This window comes from Phacochoerus africanus, chromosome 2, assembly GCF_016906955.1.
Source record: "Phacochoerus africanus isolate WHEZ1 chromosome 2, ROS_Pafr_v1, whole genome shotgun sequence".
NCBI lineage: Eukaryota > Metazoa > Chordata > Mammalia > Artiodactyla > Suidae > Phacochoerus > Phacochoerus africanus.
In genome coordinates this window covers 191,461,989-191,483,378 of record NC_062545.1, presented here as the reverse complement: position 1 = coordinate 191,483,378, position 21,390 = coordinate 191,461,989, and the positions used below count along the sequence as shown (strand labels likewise).

Here is a 21,390-nt window from a genome sequence, read left to right as displayed (position 1 = left end):
CAACCTACACCACAGCTCACAGCAACAGTGGATCCTTAACCCACTGAGCGGGGCCAGGGATCGAACCTGCACCCTCATGGATACTAGTTGGGTTCATAACCCACTGAGCCACAACAGGAACTCTTGAGTTTCTCTGTTGATAGAGAAAATACTGTAGCTTATGTTTGAATACTTTTTTTTTTTAATTTGAAAAAAAAATTTTTTTCTTTTTTTGGCCATACCCAGAGCATATGGAAGTTCCCTGGTCAGGAATCAAATATGAGCTGGAGCTATGAAACTATAGCTGCAGCAGCAAAGGATCCTCAACCCACTACACTGGGCCGGGGAACAAACCACCTCCACAGAGACAAGCTAGATCATTAAATCACTGTGCCACAGCAGGAACTCCCTAAGTGTTTTTTTGTTTTGTTTTGTTTAATTATTGGAATATTATATTTAAATGGTTAAAATTTGGTCAGCCCATGAATGGACTGATTCAGAAGGGGCCAGTTTCCACTGCTTTACCTCTATGCCCCACCAGCCTCAGAAGAATCCCTTCATTTGTTTATCTGTCTTTTATTTGTTTTGAACACTTTGGCTTCAAGTTTTGCAGTCAATTCTACGCAAAATGGAAAGAGGTAACCCTGACGGACAATATTTGTGAAAAGAACTTGCTGAGTATCTTCACCAGAGACAGCAGATTCTGAAGATGGATTTTTCTCACTCATGAACAGAACAAATGAGGACATTTGTACTGTCAAGATATTAGTTATAACAGTTATTTTTTTCTGATGATAGTAACTGATTCTTTAGATGTATACTTGAATTCCAAAATTAATTATACCTCTACTCAGGTAAAATAAAAGTTTTTAATGTTAAATTTGTACAATAGTTTATTGTTTTCATTTTCTAAGGCAAGAACTGCTGGTGAGGTGCAATGACTGTGTGGTTTTATCACAGCTTATACATTAGCCAGGGTTCTCCATAGAAACAGAATCAATGGAGATATACATACATTAGAGAGAGAGAGAGGGATTTATTTTAAGGAATTGACTCACACAATTGTGAGGGCCAGCAAATCTGAAATTTGCAGGGCAGGCCAGCAGGCTAGAGACTCAGGGAAGAGTTGGTATTGCAATTCAAGTTCAAAGGCAGTCTAGGAGGCAGAATTCTCTCACTTCTCTGGACCTCAGTGGGGTTTTTTTTGTTTGTTTAATTAATTAATTAGCTTTTTTTTTCTTTTCTTTCTTTTTTTTTTTTAACAGCCTCACCTGCAGCATATGGAAGTTCCCAGGCCAGGGATTGAATCGGAGCTGCAGCTGAGACCTATACCACAGCCATGGCAACACTTGATCCAGGCTGCATCTGTGACCTATGCCACAGCAACAGCGGATCCTTAACCTACAGAACAAAGCCAGGGATCAAACCTACATCTTCACAGAGACAACATCAGGTCCTTATCCCACTGAGTGACAATGAGAACTCCCCCAGTCTTTTTTACTTTAAGCCTTTAGCTGTCTAGATAAGACCCATCCACACTCTAGAGCCTTTACTCAAAGCCTCTACTCAAAGTATACTGATTCAAGTGCTAATCACATCTTAAAAATAACTTCAAAGCAACATCTAGACTAGTGTTTGACCAAAAACTGGGCACCATGGCATAGCAAAGTCAACACATAAAATTAACCATTATAGCTTGTAAATTAATAAATGTACATAATTTATAATAAGTACATACCCTGGCGTGAATGAGACCAAAATTATCAGATTAAAAGATAAAGATACAGTTTTGAGTCTTAGATGTTCAGAGCTCACACAGACCTCTTACTCCAGGACTGGATAGATCAGAGATCACATTCTTTGGGACAGGTTTTCCCAGCACTGGGCCTGCTGTCTCAGCTCCCACTTCTTAACAGCTATTTGCAGATCTGTCCCACCCACCCACCCACAGCTGGAGTTTGTGATGGAGAATCCAGTGTTCTGTTCTGCACATAGCCCCCACCTGCACACCTCTGAAACACTCCAGTTTTTCCCTATAAAACCTTTCCCCTCTAACTGACAACTGGGAGATGGTTTGGTGGATATTAGTCTGCCATCTTCCCAGGTTGCCAGCTTCCTGAGTAAAGCATCTTTATTTTTCCATGAACCCTTGTCTCTGGAAACACTGACTTTTTAGCAATGAGCAGCTGAACTTGAGTTTGGTTCCAGCTCCAGCTGGTAGTATTACTTTTAAGTACCTTATTTGGAAAGTCAATTATAAGAAAAAAAAGAGTGTGTATAAATGTATGACAGAAATTGACAGAACAATGTAAATCAATTACAATAAAAAATAAAAAATAAAATTAATAAAAAAACAAAATTGAATATGGCTATTCAGGAAAAAAAATAAAATAAAAGCCTATACTGCAAAGGCAGCAAGCTAATAAGAGTCACTCCTGAGCAATATTATTTCAAGTTGTGATCAGGATAAACCATTAGTCAGAGTCAAGGTTTAGCTAAGGGCACATCTTCTTCCAGGAACCCAGAACAATGCCACAATGAATTTTTTTTTTTTTTTTTTAGGGCCACACCCAAGGCATATGGAAGTTCCCAGATAGGGGTTGAATCTGAGCTGCAGCCAGCAGCCTACACCACAGACACAGCAACAGCGACCCTGGATTTGAGCCAAGTCTGAGACCTACACCACAGTTCAGGGCAACATTGGATGGCAGACCCAGTGAGTGAGGCCAGGGATTGAATCTGCATCCTCATGGATACTAGTCGGATTTGTTTCCACTGTGCCACAGTGGGAACTCTCAATTTTTTCATAATAATTTTTATTTTTTCTATTATAGTTGGTTTACAGTGTTCTGTCAATTTTCTAATTCAATACAATGCAAACATTCTTATGGCTTTCAGGTATAAGGAGAACTAGAGTTGCAGAATGTAGAATTTTATAAACAAAATTCCTGCTTTTCAGGTTGGAGTCCAAAAATGATAAGTATAATAGAAATAATGAAGAATAATTAATAATGATAATTAATTAGTTATAATAATTACGAAAGAAAGGATGATTAGGATTACTGTGTTTGAGTCACTGTGTCCCTCACAGGCATTTTCTCATTTAAATTACATATTCTTTATGGGTGCAGAAAAGGAAATAATTTACTCAGGATTGCTGAGGGCTCAGCTACCTGGACTCCAACTGAGTTGGCTCAAATCCCCAACTGGTACTCCTAGCATTATGCTCAAGGTCAAGTGCTGCCCAAGCTGCACTTTCTCATTCAGCAATGGGGCCAGGGTCACTTTCAAATTTAGGTGGACACGTGGCCAATCCCACTCAACCCTTGGGTTAATTCGGTGAGGGGGTGGGCTGGGATGGAAAACAAATTGGTGCTTTGTTGGGCTCATCTAAAGAAAGTTAAGAAGTGGGGAGGAAGAGGCCAAATTTATTCGTTGTAATATTTGTGCTCTTCCTGTCGACACAACTAGATCTTCGAAAACTATTTGGCCTCAAAACAACTGTTAACCGTTCTTGATTACTGTACCAAATGCAGTATCGCCAAGCATCTGTCATTCACGCCGTCTGCTTCTACTGCAACTCTTTACTGGGCGCCCTGGCAGGCGAAACCTAAGGAGCGATGGCAGCCTCGGCGTCCCTCACGTCCAACTCCCTGAGCCCAGGGCGCCTCCGCTTCCAGCCTGCTCTCCGGGTCCGCCCAGGCCAGGGGTGGGCGGGGCGGCGGCTGCGCCGTTGCACTCGCGCGGCTCAGACCAGGTCGGAGGGTCCTTGGGTCGCTCTAGCTATCTCCGCAAAGCAGGGCGCGCGCGGCGGTGATGAGCTGGGAGTTGTTTCTCTGGCTGCTGGCACTATGCGTGCTGCTCGCGCTCGTGGTGCAGCTCCTGCGCTTCCTGCGGGCAGATGGCGACCTGACCCTGCTGTGGGCCGAGTGGCAGGGGCGACGCCCAGGTGAGGACCCGCAGCCGCCTTTCCGGAGTGGACGGCCGGGGTTCTGTGCGGTCGGTTCTCCGCCTTTCTCCGCGTCCCTCCGGGTGGCATGGAACTTCCGGGCGACGAGGTTGCGCCTTGTTCCAGGGCGCTGCGGTTTGGGGAGGAAGGGGCCGAGGCGTTTTGTCTTCTGTCCTGGACCATGTGGACTTGCCTGGTTGCCAGAGTTAAAGAGCAGCGAGAGCGCTGGAATTGGCAGCGCACCCTCAGCTTTCTCAATTCCTAACCCTGAGGGATTTTGATGAAGTGTTGGAGGATAATACTTTGCGAAACTGCGTTTGCAAAGGAACCAACCTCCTTTTGAGGACTAGTTTTTCTACTTCGTGAGGTTGTTCATCTTCCATTCTTACGCTAGTCAGAGTTGTGAAATAAAATTTGAGATATTCCACAGTCACCCACATACTTGCCTATTTATTGGGTTAAAGTATAACTAGCAAAAACTGGATTGGTGTTTTGCCAGGAGCAAGACTGTCATACTAAAGGGCGTCCTGCCTATCTCACTTTTTATCTGTGCCCTGCTTCATATTTGATCGTCATTAACTAAACGCATTCTATGTGCTAAACAGTGTTCACACAGAACTGTTCATTTACAATGACACTTATAAGCAGGCATTATTAATCTTATTTTCCAGGTAGGGAAACATGTTCGGAGAAGTTCAGTGACCTGCCCAGAGCTAGGCTTTGGATTCATAAGGGCTGGAGGGAAGTGGGGTTTCCCCGGACCTAGTTTTCTGTATGAAAGAAGGTTTGCTTTGAAGTGATGACTAATATGCTTTAAAAATGGGGCCAGGGAAGGAAGGGGTGCCATATAGCTTCTGCAAGGGTGAAAATTGATTCTTAGCGACCGAAAAAAATCTTAGATGGTATAGTGTTTTATGCCCGTCCAAAGCTCAACCCAACCTGACAAAATATTATCCCTTAACATTTCAAAATTTTTCTTGGGCTTTTTTGGGGGCGGGGTGGTATAGCTAGTATACCTCTGACATTGAGCTTATGGAAAATACATAACATATGCAAGATCAGGGCTACAAAAATATGGCAAAAATATGGTTCTGACTGGCAGACTTTCTCCTAGTCATTTGCTCCATCTCAACAGATGAAATGTATATGCCTATTGGCTGCTTTGTGGATGTTTGTGCTTGATCCTTAGTGCTTTTTTGTTAACTTAGACTTTGAAATTTACATAGAAATACTTTATATTTTATTATTCTATGAAAGTTATTTAACTGATTATTCAAGTGCTGAAAAGGAAAAAAAAGTTGACAATATCTAGCAGCTAGTTAAATTACAAGTTATTTTCACATATCAAGCAAAGTTAAAAGTTAAGGTGATTAAAGGTAATTTTTAACAAATTCATTGTTTTGTCAGTGTTTCACATTTGCTGGAAAATATCAACTTTGAAGGATTTTTTAAAATACACTTACTTTGCTCTATTATTATGTAGTTATGTAATTTGCTAATTTACATGTGAAGCATGATACCTTACAGTTCAAGTAAATACACTACAAGTTACTCAGCAAATAGTTTTAAAGGTAAAGTAAATGTTAATAGCTTTAATTTTTTTTTCCTTTTTTTTTTTCCTGCACCCATGGCTTGCAGAAGTTCCTGGGCCAGGGATTGAACCTGAGCTGCAGCAATGATAACACTGAATCCTTACCACTAGGCCACCATGGAACTCTAATTTAACTTTTAACGTAATTTAAAATTTCACCATTCTGGACTTCCCCTGGGGCCTACAGCATAACTACATGGCATTGTTTCTGCAACAGCTCTGGTTATATCCTTGGCCCTGGAACTTCTGCATGCTGTGGGTGAAGCCAAACACTTTAAAAAAAATTCATCCTTTTTTTTTTTTTTTTTTTTTTTGCTGCACCCACAGCATGTGGAATTTCCCAGGCCAGGGATCAAACTTGAGCCATAGCAGTGACAATGCCAGATTCTTAACTTGCTGTGCCATAAGAGAACTAAATTTTACCATTCTTAAGCCTGTATTGACTAAAGAGTAAACTTTATAGATCTCCTTTTATGTATAAAGCTCAGATAGATACATTTAAATACATAAACAATATACAATATATCTGTGAGATTAAGTAATGAAAAAAGTTAAACGAACAAGAAGACAGATTCAAGTTCTCAAAATAGTTCAGACTGGAAAGATGGGCAGACTTTACTAAGGATAAAAAAGATTATCCTCATTTTCTTCTCTATGGGTTTATAATTTTTTTTGTTATTTTAAAATAGACAATAGACTCACATATGATCAACTTTTTTTTTTTTTTTTCTTTTTAGGGCCATACCCAGGCATATGGCATATGGAAGTTCCCAGGCCAGGGGTTGAATCAGAGCTGCAGCTGCTGGCTTACACCACAGCCACAGCAATGCCAGATCTGAGCTGTCTGTGACCTACACTGCAGCTCACTGCAACACCAGATCCTTAACCCACTGAGTGAGGCCAGGGATAGAACCTGCATCTTCATGGATACTAGTCAGATTCATTACCACTGAGCCACAATAGTAACTCCCAAGGCCAACTTTTTTAAATGCAAAAGGAGGTAAGTTGACTAGTAAAGCTCTCTCCCACCCTTATCCCTGGCCACCCATTATGCCTCTTTGGGGCAACCACCATTTCCTCCTCCCTTTTATGTATCCTTCTAGAGAAATTTTCTTCATTTTCAAGCATGTGTCTCACATGGTGAAATTTAAGAGTGACTAATTTTAGATATTGCATGTAGATCCAGAAAAGTCTACAGCACCAGTCCAGAGTAGGAAAAGTGTCAACAGCAATGAGGTGAGGAAAACTCAGGTTTTAGTTGACAGGCACCTCAGTTGAGTCAGCAGTGAAGGGAAGTGCCAGAAAAGATTAGGCAATCCTGGGAGACTTTTAGTGTCTGATGGAATAAACTGCAAACAACAGATGTCTTCTCAAGACCTGCCTGTATGTGTTGGCCTTTGTGCTGGGCACTAGGGACATGGCAGTGACTGAGTCAGTCACTGTATGGGCCCTCACAAAACAACCCTTCTGGAGGACCAGGGAAATGATTCAGTCATGTCACCTTACTCTGAACTGTCCAGACGCCATGGGAATCTGGTGTCCTGCTCTGGCCAGCTCCTTTCAATAGGAACATGGATTAGCTGGAGCTTGTGTAGAGGGTGTGAGCAGAAGAGGGAAGAAACCGGATGCCATGTCATCTGAGGGAAGGTAGCAGAAATTGGAAGTGTTTATTTCACCTTAGAGAAGCAAGAGATGAAAGGACTTAGGGAGGACATAACAGCTGTCTTCAAATAGATGAGGGACCGTCATGAGTAAGACAGGCTTGATTTATTGTTCCCAGTACCCTGAGGCAGAACTGCCACCCTTGGCTGCTGGTCCTTAGGTGTTAAAGATATAGCACATTAGTATAAGGAAGAATCCTTGAATCCGGGGAGGATTAGACTTGTCCAAACAAGGAGCCAGTGCCTCAGAGATAACTGGCTTCCTCATCCTGTGAGGGAATTAATTAGAGACTAGCCTGTCAATAGCCTGAGGAGCGAATTCTCAAACTGGGTTGGGGGTTGAACTGTAAGTTTCCTTCCAACTCCATGAATCTGCTTTCAGAAGCTCTTTATGGAGGTCATTATGTATCCGATTCTGCAGAATTAGTAAACCAAAAAAAGTTGGTGCTAAATTAAAATGTTTTCTTCTCCAAGGGTGGGAAGAAGGGTACCAGAATTGCAGTCGTACTAAGCTAAACGTCAGCCTGGGGGTTTTCATTGTTGTGTTTAAATAATGTTTGCATGTAGGTGTACAAATGAAGAAATCTTTTATTAGTTCTGTGCTAGTTAGTAGATGGTTACAAAGAAATTATTTTCACTGTGGAATCTGAGTATTGCAGGAGCAACAAGTAGTTGATGAATGAATAAATGACTATCTGACTATACATTCTGATATTTCTGATTAAGTCCATCAGGAACGTGGCTCAGTTGGACCTTTCCATAAAAGTACACCACTTGATAGGAAACCATTGTAGCCCAGACACAGTTTTGGGGATATTTCTGTCCTTAGTTCAGATACTTACATGAAACTTCTTTCCTGAGGACAAGTTGCATTTTCTTGAATGGCTAAGAAACAGTTGGATTCTAAAATACTGATCATATTCAAATGTGGGCAGTGTACGCTATTGACCAGAGCATGGGCTTTGGAATTAGATATACCTGGACCCACATTCTTTGTCTGCCGGGGTTCTTGGGTGTTTATTCAATAGCGATTTTTGGAGTCCTTTCTCTATGCCAGTTTTTGTGTGAGGCACTGAGGAAACACTGCGGTGAACAAAGGAGACCAGGTTGCAGCCTTAAGGATGTGTACAGTGTAGTGGTACAAATTAATTTCTGTAAACAACAATTTCCTTTGTTATAAAATTCAGATAATTCCTGAAGGTTTTAATAAGGTAATGCATTAAAGCACATAAGAAGCAGTTAAAAAAAATGTTAAGCCATTATAGTTAGTAACCCCATTGCACCTGGCTGGAGAAATTAGAACACACAAGTTAATGGAGTGAATGTGTTTTACTGCCAAAAAGTCCATTTGTTAAATAATTTTAGCAACAATTACAGTTGACATTTTACTTATTAAGCACTGAGTATGTGTCAGACATTGCAGTGAGTGCTTTACATGTTTTAACTCATTTCTCTCCAACAACCCTATGACAGAGGTTTTATTATTAATTACATTTTCCAGTTTTGGAAAATTAAGTCATGAAGTTGTCACATGGGAGCATTTCACTGCTGTGTGTGACACAGCTGGAATTTGAAGCCTGATGGTTTCCAGAATTCATACTGAAAACCCAACAGTTAGGTTTTAGGTTTGCTTAAAACAGTAAACTAGTTCCCCAATTTTAACTTTCCTGATCTAAAATCATCAATGCATATCTTTTTTTTTTTTTTTTTTTTTAGGGCCACTCCTGCGGTATATGGAGGTTCTCAGGCTAGGGGTCTAATCAGAGCTGTAGCCGCTGGCCTATGTCACAGCCACGAGGGATCCGAGCTGTGTCTGCGACCTACACCACAGCTCACAACAACGCCAGATCCTTAACCCACTGAGCGAGGCCAGGGATGGAACCCGCAACCTCATGGTTCCTAGTCAGATTCGTTAACTACTGAGCCATGATGGGAACTCCAGCAATGTATATCTTAAATAATAGGCTTCTTTGCTATTTTCAATAAATTACACATTTTAATAAATAAGGCACGTGGGAAGATGGCACTTACAGTGACTCTGCAAATTCCAATGGACAGTGACTATTGTGCTGCAGTGCTAAATAAGGTTTTCATTGGAGAGGAAACCATTTCTGTAACATAGTTACAATCTTTAACAGGATCATACTTGGGCAGGCAGAGTACATTTTATCTCTCTCATATGTATTTCATCTTGGGTGAACTACTAGGTTCTCCTAAGATGAAAGCTCAGGCATTTGGAGAGCACTTTTACAAAATGACCTTTAGTTGATAGGCATCAGATATGACTGACACATGGGGAGAATGTGACTTTAAAAATCCAGGATGCTTCTACCATACCCCAGAGTAGAACTTGCTGCATTCAGACTTGTTATCAGTACCTCCATTGCAAGAAATGAGAATAATGGAATTGAAGACTGGATGGGACTCTTAGTGATCATCTTATCTGAATCCCACATTTATGAATAAGGAAAGTGAGTCCAGACACTTTCTATTTATTTAGCCATCCTTTTCTCTGTCAAATATACAGATAAATACAGCCTTAGAGTCAGACCATGGTTAGAAGGCTTACCCTGAAGTAAAGTCTGGAAAACTCACCAAGAGTGTAGAGTCTAGAATACACAAAATAATGTTTTGGTTAACCGTTACTAATGATTTGTATCCATGCTTTTTGTGGGAAATGTTTTCTTCGGATATTTAATTTTAAAAGTTTAATTACTTTATTGAATTATGATTGTCATATAAAAACTGTCCATATTTAATGTATACAGCTGGATGAGTTTGGGGTTAAGCACACACTGGTGAGACCATCTGCACAATCAGGCCTATGAACATAGGATGTTTCAGTTTTTAAGCTCCATGCATTATGTCTTCATAGTCAGTGATATTGTTTAAAACTGACTATGAAGACATAATGCATGTCTTTTGGTTAATCTTTGATGGCCGTAACCCATAGCTTATTTTTTACCCTCAATCCCCACTCCTTTTTCAATAGAATGGGAGCTGACTGATATGGTGGTGTGGGTGACTGGAGCATCCAGTGGGATTGGCGAGGAGCTGGTTTACCAGCTCTCTAAACTAGGAGTTTCTCTCGTGCTGTCAGCCAGAAGAGTGCAGGAGCTGGAAAGGGTGAAAAGAAGATGCCTTGGTAAGTAAATCTAAAATAGCAGCAGTGCTTCCTAGAAGTAAATCAGGACCCAGAGTCAAAATTTGGGACTTTTGGAGTTCCCGCTGTGGCTCAACAGGATCATCAGTATCCCTAGAGTGCTGCAATGCAGATTGGGGTCCCCTGGCCCAGCACAGTGGCTTAAATATCTGGCATTTCCATTCCTGCAGCATAGGTCGCAGCTGGTCCATGTGCCTTCGGGTGGCCAAAAAACAAACAAACAAAAAACCCCCAAAAAACAGAAACAAAAAAGCAGGGGGAGGGGGGAAATTTTAGAGGGAAGAGGAGTATTCTTCTGGGCAGTATACCCTGGTTCCAAATACTCCAAGTGCTTTCATCTGAATCCTCTTTCTTTTGTCATTTCTTTGTTAGCTGATCTGTCCTTTTTCTTCTCTTTTTTGCTACCTTTCTACTTTTTTGGGGCACTGATTCTTGGCATTGGGGAGTTATCATCAGTGCTCTGACACGCTGGTCGATTTTTAGTAACCAAGTAAATATATTTTCATCTTAGGGAAAGAACAGTTTGGTTCTTATGTATGACATACATGTATGTAACCATAGAAATTTAATTGGAAAGGATCCGGACTTGTTTTGCTAAAATATCAGATATTAATGTCATGTGTGATGGCATAAGGTTTTTATTATAAAGGATGAATGAACAGGAATGCATGCAGTTTGAAAATGCAACATGGAATAACATTTCATATATGTAGGACAACAATGTCAATTTTTGTTTGGGTTTAGGTGTGGTTATGTTCACAGTGAAAGCAGCCTCAAATAATAAAGTTATTATTTCTCATGGGACATTTAGTATATAAACTGAAATAATTTCGAATTTTCCAGTAGACTATGTTTCCGGTCAGTGAAAGAAAAAAACCTTTCTTTCACTTTGCTGATGAAACTAACCACCCAGAAGTAGAGTTGCCAAGGCCACAAGACCTTTTTCACAATACTGCTTTCCAAGGCCTTCTGTGTTTTCACACTGGGCCACTTCTCATGACACTGCTCTACTGTTGAGACTTGCACTGGCAGAAATGAGCCGTAACAGTGTTTCTTAGCTGGAGTAAGGCTGTTTTCCTTTTATCTGTCAGATCATTGTTGCAAACTTTTTTTTTTTTTTTTTTGGTCTTTTTAAGGCTGCACCTGCAGCATATGGAAGTTACCAGGCTAGGGGTAGAATCAGAGCTGCAGCTGCCGGCCTACACCATGGCCACAGCAATGCAGGATCTAAGCGGAGTCTGTGACCTACACCATAGTTCATGGTAATGCCAGATCCTTAACTCCCTGAGCAAGGCCAGGGATGGAACCCGTGTCCTCATGGACGCTAGTCAGATTTGTTACCACTGAACCACACTGGGAACTCCCAAACTTTTCTTTTAAAACACTTAATCTTTCACAGTTTAATTATTTTCCCATAAAGCCTTTGCACCTCTTATGTTTTCTCTACAAGATAATTTAGTTTCAGTTCTTCTTCTTTTTTTTTTTTTTTTTTTTAATTGGCTGCATCTGTGGCACATGGAAGTTCCAGGGCCAGGGATTGAATCCAAGCCACAGCTGTGACCTACGCTGCAGCTGCCACTAATGCCGTATCCTTTCAACCCACGTGCTGGGCTGGGGATGGAACCCCCGCCTCTGTGACCTGAGCCATTGCCATTGTCAGATTCTTAACCCACTGCACCACAGAAACTCCCTCAGTTGTTCTTTTGGTGAACAGAAAGAGGAGCCATTATAGCCCAACATTTTTCTTGATTGGGAATTTTAGGATTGTGTCCTTTTCCTTATTCCTCCTGGAATCCTTAGCCTCTGGAAGGAAATCTCTGTGTGTCATGTGACTGGAAGATTCTGAACTGATTTTTGGCATTTTTTTTAATGTACTTAAAAATCAGCCAGTGAACCTATCATATAATAAATGTACAGATTACTTTTGTACTTCTAAATAAGTCGATCTAAAATTTTTGCTTATTTTAGTTTCAATATAATCTCGATTTTTTGCTGGAGTCTGTTCCAATGTTAGCCTGTTTATACTCATGTAAAAGAGAGCCAGTCTGCTTCCTGTATACCCAGCCAGTATTTTATCTCAAGATGTTGCCATATAATCACCAGTCCCCTTCTTGGTCACTGAGAGAACCTCATCCACAAGGCCGCCGAGAAATAAGTTATGGCTGAGTGTGGTTGTAGAATGGATGTTAAGTAGCAAGGAGCTAAAGTAAACTATTGTATGACTTCCACATTAATTTCAAGTGTCTTTATTTAGAGAATGGCATTTTGAAAGGAAAAGATATACTAATTTTGCCCCTTGACCTGGCTAATAGAAGTTCGCATGAAGTGGCTACTAAAGCTGTTCTCCAGGAGTTTGGTAAAGTAAGTAGAATTTTTATTGGATAAGTGATGCTGCTGCTTCTCTCTCTCTCTCTCTCTCTCTTTTTTTTTTTTACAGCCACACCTGCAGCATATGGAAGTTCCCAGGCTAGGGATCAAATCAGAGCTGCAGCTGAGGCCTATGCCACAGCCATGGCAATACTGGATCAGAGCCACATCTGCAACCTACACTGCAGCTTGCAGCAATGCTGGATCCTTAACCCACTGAGTGAGGCCAGGGATTGAACCCGCATCCTCACAGAGACAATGTTGGATTCTTAACCCACTGAGCCACATTGGTAACTCCTGGATAAATCTTGCTTTGAAGTAGCTGCAAAGAGATTCCCATCTATGGTGCTAACATTCAAATGGCTTTAGGTAAATGGGTTCATGCAGTGAGATGAAGGCCCATAAGTTAGACCTCTTATCTCAAAGTGGGTGGCTTTATGTAATTACTACTTTTTTTACTTTAACAAATATTAACTCCTCCATGTAGAACAAAAGAAGCTAAAAATCTGTGCCTTCTATTTTTGTGACACTTATTGCCATAAAAAGTCACTTAAGATGGGAACTTAGGAGTTCCCTAGTGGCTCAGTGAATTAAGGATCTGGCATTATCTCTGTTGTGGCACAGTTTAATCCCTGGCCTGGGAACTTCCACATGCTGCCAGTGTGGCAAAAAAAAAAAAAAAAAAAAGGAATTTAATTCCATAGGTGGATTCTGGTTTTCATTTTATCTTTTTTATTGCTGACTCCTGGAAATAAATTAATTTGTTCCATTGATTCATAAAGTTAACATATAACCAGCCATCCCAAGGAATTCCAGCCGTCCATGTACAGGTCATCCCTCAAGTGCCCCTTTTCTGATTTTCTTTAACTAGATCGATATTCTGGTCAACAACGGTGGAGTATCCCAGCGTTCTTTGTGTGTGGACACCAGCCTGGATGTCTACAAGGAGCTAATGGAAGTTAACTACTTAGGGACGGTGTCCTTGACAAAGTGTGTTCTGCCTCACATGATTGAGAAGAAGCAAGGAAAAATCATTACTGTGAATAGCTTCATGGGTATTATAGCTGCACCCCTTTCTGGTGGATATTGTGCCAGCAAACATGCTCTTCGGGTAAGGCTGCCGAAATTCACCTCTGATAGAACTGATCTGAATGTGTATGGGGGGGATATGGCCATCACTGTAAGATATCGTGGGAACTGGGTAGTGATGTAAGGAGGCAGAAAGAGAACCCCAAGGAGACCTTGGGTAGAAGATTTATCCAGAAGATGCTAAAAAAGACTTGAGCTTCACCTACCTCTTCCTAATTCAGCAAACACATATTGAGCATCTACACTGTGTTGTGCACTGCAACAGATCCTGGAAGTATAAAGATGGTCAGATATGCTCCCTGCCCCCAAAAAGTGTGTGGTTTAAATATCACCCTTTACCTCATCCTCATTTCTGCCACATCTTCATGGCAAATCTGGGGTCTACCTCTTGTTTCTTCTGCAAACAGGATTTACTTGCCCTCTCATTTCTGTGATGATTTTTTTCCTTCCCTATTGTTGTTGGTGTTTATTTTACCTGCATTTCTAAATAGATATGTCAGAAATAGAATCTTCCCACTGGATGATCAGTCCTGGGCTTCATACCCCTACTGGGACTAGCTTTGACTCTATTTACTCTGATGTCATTGGAAGAAGAAAAGCTAGTTCAGGCAGAGGCTGGGAGAAAGCCTGACTTAGGTTGTATAACTTAGGAGATGTGAATATTAGAAATAAATGAATTTTTAATGTTGGCTTAAGAGTGGATATAAAGAAATGGTATTAAGCTATAACATGGAGCAAATTAAATCACATGAGCAATAGGAAGAGAATGATTAAAAGAGACACTTGATTTATAATTAATGCTGTTGAAGGTCAGTTTAAGTAGGATGTTTCATTTTTGGAATAGCTGAGTGGTCATCACAATTTCATGAAAATTTGAAGCTCTGGTTCTTAAGGATCTGCTTTGTGCTGTGAAGAGCAGACAGTTGCAGAGGGTGATGTAACAAAATACTGCACTGATGATTTCCTCATACTTGGTAATGGGGTATCAGTTACTTCCTATAGAGCAGTCAGGAGAGTCAAGCAGGCAGGAGAGAGAAGGAGGCCACCTCATCTGCTTGGTAGCAAGTATCATGACATGCAGGAGGCTTTCAAACACACACAATGAGTTGTTTGTTCCATCCTGCTAGACTCCCTGTTTTATTACTGAATTTGATTGTCTGATGATACTATGTGGCAAGTTGAGACTCTAGTTTTACCAGTAGCTGAATTCTGAGACCAGGAGGCTCTTTTTTTTCTTTCTCGGCCACTCTTGCAGCATACGGAAATTATTATTGGATCATAAATGAATGTACCCTGGGTTAGCTGTTTAGGCTTTTCAATGTTAACTCAGATTATAACAGTATAGTCTTGGAATATTCCGAGAAGAGATGAGGGGAAGTAGATATTTACTCTGTTTGGTTTAGAAATGGCCAGTATCTTTGAAGTCCTGAGAGTCTAGCTTGTTTTTACAAAAGTCATGCGTAAGCAATCATATAACATTTTTAATTAACCATGTATTCTCTTGCTACCCTAAGAAAGATAAATCTTGGCTGAAACTAATTGTCTGTTAAAATAGCCATGGAAAAAATTGAACTGTTTCTGTGACAGTTTCAGTTAAGTGCTAATCAATCCCCTCTTGCACCAACATCTGCACTTTAGGCCCCTTTGACGGATAAAAAGAAACCCAGCCTGGGTGATGATCAGTGGAGAACATGCAGTCCTAGAGTGGAGGGCCAGGGACTGGCTGAGAGGGTGTCTCAGACTTTCCCGGGGGAGCCTTCCACTCATCCAGCGCTTGCCTTCCATAAAAATCACTGATGGCATGGGCTGCCACTGCCAACGGGGTGAACCATTCATACCCAGAACAAGCCGAGAACCCTGTTCTAGATTGCGTCCAGTCTTAGAGTTAAAAATGCCTCATCTTGTGTAATTCCATTTCCTGTCCTTTACTGAGGCATTTCAGAACATATTTTGATAATGTGCTGCTATTGTCCTTCATAAAAAGTTAAAGAGTAATTTCATGCTAATAGTAACCATGAGATATGTATTTGTACTTAATTTTTTTTCCTGATAGGGTTTTTTTAATACCCTCCGAACTGAACTTGCCAACTACCCAGGTATAACAGTTTCTAATGTTTGCCCAGGACCTGTGAAATCAAATATTGTGAAGAATGCCCTAACTGAAGAAGTCACAAAGGTAAAATTTTCTAGTTGGGGAATAATCGGAATGCTTTAGTAGTTATATATTAGTGTTATAGTATTATGCCTCAGGGTTTTCACATTAGAACTGCTTATTAATTATTTATGACACTTAACTCATGGCATTAGGAAAACTGTTTAGGCTGGCTGATAGTGCTTTGGCATTCAGTTTTAATATAAGCTAAAGAAATCACCAGCATACTGCTTATATTAATCCACTATTAAAAGGGTTGTCAGTATTTTTAAAACCAGTTTCTATAAATTCACAAATTATAGCAACAATGAAAGGTTTTGTGTGGCTGAATTTTAGTACATTAAATCTTACTGGGATTTTAAAGAGAGATTGTGGTGAAGAAGCTTAGAAAAAGCCTTGCAGAACTTTGATAATTTTAGGTTAGCCTCACCCAGGCCTGTACTCCTGGCAGTTCACAGATTACATGTTAAGTGATCTATCAACTGAATAGTAAATGTCTCAGGAAGAATCCAGAATTACTCAATAATAAAAAATCTCTCCAAAGACCATGAAATTTTCCTTCTTTTCTATTAATATATATTTCTGCTGAGACATAAAGCTACATATGCTATGTAAATGTTTACATATACAATTTATATTTTCGCATTTCCTTTGAAGGGACTATGGTAAAATCGAATAAGCACTCTATTATAGGAATCAAGGACTTGGAATATAGACCTGGTTACTACTGAATGATCTGTATGAGCACAGATAAATTACTGCCTTTCTGGGCCTCAGTTTATTTATTTGTAGAATGGTAGTGGGCTAACTAGAATAGTAGTACCAGATTTGTTCAATACCTAGAAGCCACTTTTGTCATCTTCCTCCATTTCATCCCCATGGGCTACATCTTTTGTAGAATTTCATTTGCTAAATGTGTTAAAAATTTGCTTAAAAATTTTTACTATTCAAGTGATGTGTATATTAAGATGGGTACAATTACAACTAAAAGCAAAGAACCTTTAATCTTTTATTTAGTCTGTGCAATCTTATCTGGTTAAGTGTTATCAATTCCATTAGGCTTTTTAAATATTACCAATAGCTTATAGACAATCTTAATACCCATGGGGACTCCTAAGGGGCATGAGGCCACTTTAAAGGAGACCCTCATCTCAATGTCTTCTGGATCTTTTCTAGCTTAAAAGTTCTGTGAAATACCCTGGATAAATACTCATCATTCAACTACTTTTTGAAAATTTCTTAGACTCTAGACAGTGATGCAGACCAGTCCCACAAGATGGCAACCAGCCGTTGTGCACGGCTGATGTTAATTGCCATGGCCAATGATTTGAAAGAAGTTTGGATTGCGGAGCAGCCTTTTTTGTCAATGGCATATTTATGGCAATATATACCAACCTGGGCCTGGTGGCTGACCAGCAAAATAGGGAAGAAAAGGATTGAGAACTTAAGAGTGGTGTGGTAAGACCAATTTATATATTTCTTAATACCTATCCACTTTGTAGGAAAGTATGAAAGTTTCTAGTGCTTAAAAATTTCTTACTGATCTTCCACCAACTTCATGATATAAGTACAAAAGGTATACAAGGTTTTCTATCCTCCATGCATAACTGCTGGTTTACTATAAATTACTACTGGTCTTGGAGAAAGGTTTTCTACAAGTTAAGTCAAAGGTTTTCTACAAGTTAAATCAAAGACTGCCATTTTTTTTTCTACACTTACTGTTGGGCCAGTGTATGTGCCACCAGTGCTCTTTCTCCACCATTTCTTCCTACAAACTCCTACTCATCCTACAAGTCTCAATATCCTACAAGTGTCACCTCTTTGGGTTGATACCTGACCTCTCCTCCCATTTCTCCCCAGGACTAGGTGCACCTTAGCCACTTCCCACACTATTAAAAGAGATGCCCTCTCATGCGTAGTACTGGTTCCTTTGGTCTTGCTCCTGAAGCATTTTGCACATCTCAGATGTGCCTCTGTTCATGTCTAGAAGAATATGCTGATCACTCATTCTTTCAGCCCTCGTTCTTACAGAAAAGTGAAGAATGTTATAAACTACTTCTGAGAAAATTGTGAGTTGAGCCAAAAATTATAGATCACATAGATATGATTATGCAAAGAAAGGTTATTTCTGTGAATGGTTTTTATTAAAATATTTCATTGATCACTACTTTCTTTTAGAAATGTTAGTAGGGATTGTATATAAAGAGAATTATAAGATGGGATCATGCTGCCTGTAACATTAGATAACTCCCCACTCTTTAAGTAGGCACAAAATGTTAGATATGTAATTTGTTCCAACTTTTTGAAGGACAATTAAATGAATTAGTAAAAAAGCAAAAGAACAAAATACTTAGAGACTTAAAGGTTATAAAACTTTCATGATATACTAACATGTTTAGAGCTTGAAAAATCATGAAGGGGGCCATTCATTTACTATCAACTTGTAATGTGGGGTGCCTTGGGCCAAAACGTTATAAGTGTTTTGGTAATGTTGAGACCTGGTCGTGTGGGATGGTTCTAAAGATCATCAGATACTATCACTAGATACCATATCTGAGTTTGAAATATGGAGGACAACAGACATAGTGGCATTGTGCCCAGTGATGGATAAGGGAAGGAAAGGCCACATTTCTAGAAAAGTGACACAGCATCCTGGTTAAGGGCATAGAGCCACTGGTGCCAGGTTACTTGGGTTGAAATCCCAGCTCTACCCATACTCATCCCATGACCTCAAGCAAGTTATTTCTTGATAAATCAATCTCCCCATCTACAAAATGGACATTGCTGATGAGAATAGCACCTAGTCATAGGATTATTATGGGACTTAAATCAGTTGCATCTGGAAAGCTCTTAAAACATACCGTGGAGTGTTATGCTTATTAAGTATTAGCTGTTAATGCTTTTGTTTTGATGGCAGCAGGATGTTCAGTGAACAGATAGTAAAGATCAAAGAGTTAAATAAGGAGTTCCCGTCGTGGCGCAGTGGTTAACGAATCCGACTAGGAACCATGAGGTTGCGGGTTCGGTCCCTGCGCTTGCTCAGTGGGTTAACGATCCGGCGTTGCCGTGAGCTGTGGTGTAGGTTGCAGACGCGGCTCGGATCCTGCGTTGCTGTGGCTCTGGCGTAGGCCAGTGGCTACAGCTCCGATTGGACCCCTAGCCTGGGAACCTCCATATGCCACGGGAGCGGCCCAAGAAATAGCAACAACAACAACAACAAAAAAAAAAGACAAAAGACAAAAAAAAAGAGTTAAATAATATGGCAGAGAAGGAACGCATTATATAAATAATTATTTCAGAGGGAAAGAAACCAGGAGCTTGAGTTTCAGTCCCACTGTAGCAGTTGTTCTCTCAGGAATGTCCATAAGGTTATTATGTTTACAGAATACCTAACTGTAAAATATAAACACACTCAGTTAACCTAGGCATTTTATTATATCTAACATTTGCTAAAAATGATGATTTCTACCAGCATTTAAAAAATATTGCTTATTATGTGGTCTCACTGCTTTATCACTTTATGATAAACTGGACATCTTTTGTTTCCCCAAAACTATTTTACACAAAACCCTTTACACACAAAAAAAAACTTTAAAAAAATTTTTCCTCACTTTTTGACTCAATTCTCTTCTTCCTCCTTTCTTCTCCCCACTGTTACTTTCTATTATATATATCCATCTCCTTACTAAGATTTGTTTATAAGTGTCTAAGAGAATGCCCGTATTATCCCAAACTAAATGGTTATCTTCCCAAATGAAATATCACCTCTTAGAGATTATTGAGCTGCCTTATTTTACTCTTCTGTCAGTATACTAAAAAAGTTCACAAATTATTTGAGAGTAATCTGTCAAATAATTTACTTCTAGATGCTCTGACCTATTCTTTGTATTTATTAAGGCAAGTCAGTGTAGGTGTGACATGCTGATCTAGAAGAGTAATGATAGAGATTTCAGCATTAGTGAAACAGCATAAGCAGGTGCTAACCAATGACAGAGGAAATAATGATGCTAAGCCCATTAGAGATTTTTGTGTAGATCTAGAATTCTGTGATTTTTATTCTAATTTAAGCATTTTCCCAGGTTTTATATAGATTCCCAGTAGTGAATCATAATGATATAGTTCCTCAAAACAGAAGGAATTAACTGTTAAAAACTGGGGTAGAAAGGACTGATTCATGTTTCCGTCACTCTGTTTTAGGATGCAGATTCCTCTTATTTAAGATCTGGAAGAAAAAACATGACTGAAGGAGTATTTGCATTTTCAAGCCACTGAACAAAGAAATGGAAAACATGAAAACAGTGATCTTTTAATGCACTGAAGACTAATTTGTGATTTTACTTCTTAACAGATACAACTTTGCTTTCAACATGTAATAAGTAACAAAAGACTATCAGAGCCTTGCAATAAAGATATTAATACATACTGCATTCCTGGGTAAAAGAGCATTTTAACATACTCTAGCATTTATGCTTAAAATCTAGGTTAGCAGAATGATAACCAAAGTATTATAGTAATGCATTTAACATAAATGCATAGAATATTACATGAAGCAGAGTGCTGGGTAGTGGGCAGATATAAAGATGCATTTGAGGAGTTCCCTTGATGTGCAGTGGGTTGAGGATCCAGGTTGTTGTCACTGCAGCAGCTTGGATCACTGCTGTGGCATAGGTTTGATCTCTGGCCTGGGAACTTCTGCATGCCATGGGCACGGCCCCCCCGAAGAAAGATGTATCTGAAATGGTCCTGCCTCCAAGGTGCTTACACTCTTTTAAAAGAGTTGACAGGTACAAATGACTATTTGAGGCAGTAGGTAGGACTCATAGCAACTGTAATTTATTAAAAACCTTTAATTTTTAATTAAAAAAATTTTTTTTTCCTTTTGTCTTTTTTTTTTGTCTTTTTGCTATTTCTTGGGCTGCTCCTGCGGCATACGGAGGTTCCCAGGCTAGAGGTCTAATCGGAGCTGTAGCCACTGGCCTACGCCAGAGCCGCAGCAACTTGGGATCCGAGCCGCGTCTGCAACCTCCACCACAGCTCACGGCAACGCCGGATCGTTAACCCACTGAGCAAGCGCAGGGACCGAACCTGCGACCTCATGGTTCCTAGTCGGATTCGTTAACCACTGCGCCACCACGGGAACTCCCCTTTTGTCTTTTTAAGGGCCACACCCATGGCATATGGAGGTTCCCAAACTAGGGTTCTAATTGGAGCTGTAGCTGCCAGCCTACGCCACAGCCACAGCCACAACCACGCCAGATCTGGGCTGCGTCTGTGACCTACACCATAGCTCACAGCAACACTGGATCCTTAACCCACTGAGTAAGGCCAGGCACTGAACCCACAATCTCATGGTTCCCAGTCGGATTCGTTTCCCTCTGCGCCACGATGGGAGCTCCTTAAAAACCTTTCATATGTCATTTGCTCTGATGAGGTGCTTTG

At 40.2% G+C, this 21,390-nt stretch overlaps 1 protein-coding gene and 1 long non-coding RNA gene across 3 annotated transcripts in view; one reads left to right on the top strand and one right to left on the bottom strand.

Moving 5' to 3' along the window:
* Nucleotides 1-3,791, bottom strand: part of LOC125119895 (uncharacterized) — a 36,224-nt gene extending 32,433 nt beyond the window's left edge. For both annotated transcript variants that reach the window (XR_007133205.1, XR_007133206.1), the window contains exon 1: nt 3,507-3,791. This is a non-coding gene — a long non-coding RNA (uncharacterized LOC125119895). The remainder of the gene's footprint in view (nt 1-3,506) is intronic.
* DHRS7 (dehydrogenase/reductase 7) lies at nt 3,480-20,378 on the top strand. Its single transcript, XM_047767464.1, has 7 exons — nt 3,480-3,928; nt 10,173-10,325; nt 12,598-12,704; nt 13,582-13,821; nt 15,853-15,975; nt 17,195-17,409; nt 20,149-20,378. The coding sequence occupies exons 1-7, from the start codon at nt 3,796-3,798 to the stop codon at nt 20,168-20,170; spliced, it is 993 nt and encodes a 330-aa protein (XP_047623420.1). The 5' UTR covers nt 3,480-3,795; the 3' UTR covers nt 20,171-20,378.
* Nucleotides 20,379-21,390: the final 1,012 nt, after the last annotated feature.

Coding starts and splice junctions, on each gene's coding strand:
- DHRS7 (XM_047767464.1), top strand. CDS start 3,796: ATGAGCTGGGAGTTGTTTCTCTGGCTGCTGGCACTATGCGTGCTGCTC. Junction 12,705..13,581: donor TTCTCCAGGAGTTTGGTAAA/GTAAGTAGAATT, acceptor TTCTTTAACTAG/ATCGATATTCTGGTCAACAA. Junction 13,822..15,852: donor CCAGCAAACATGCTCTTCGG/GTAAGGCTGCCG, acceptor TTTTCCTGATAG/GGTTTTTTTAATACCCTCCG.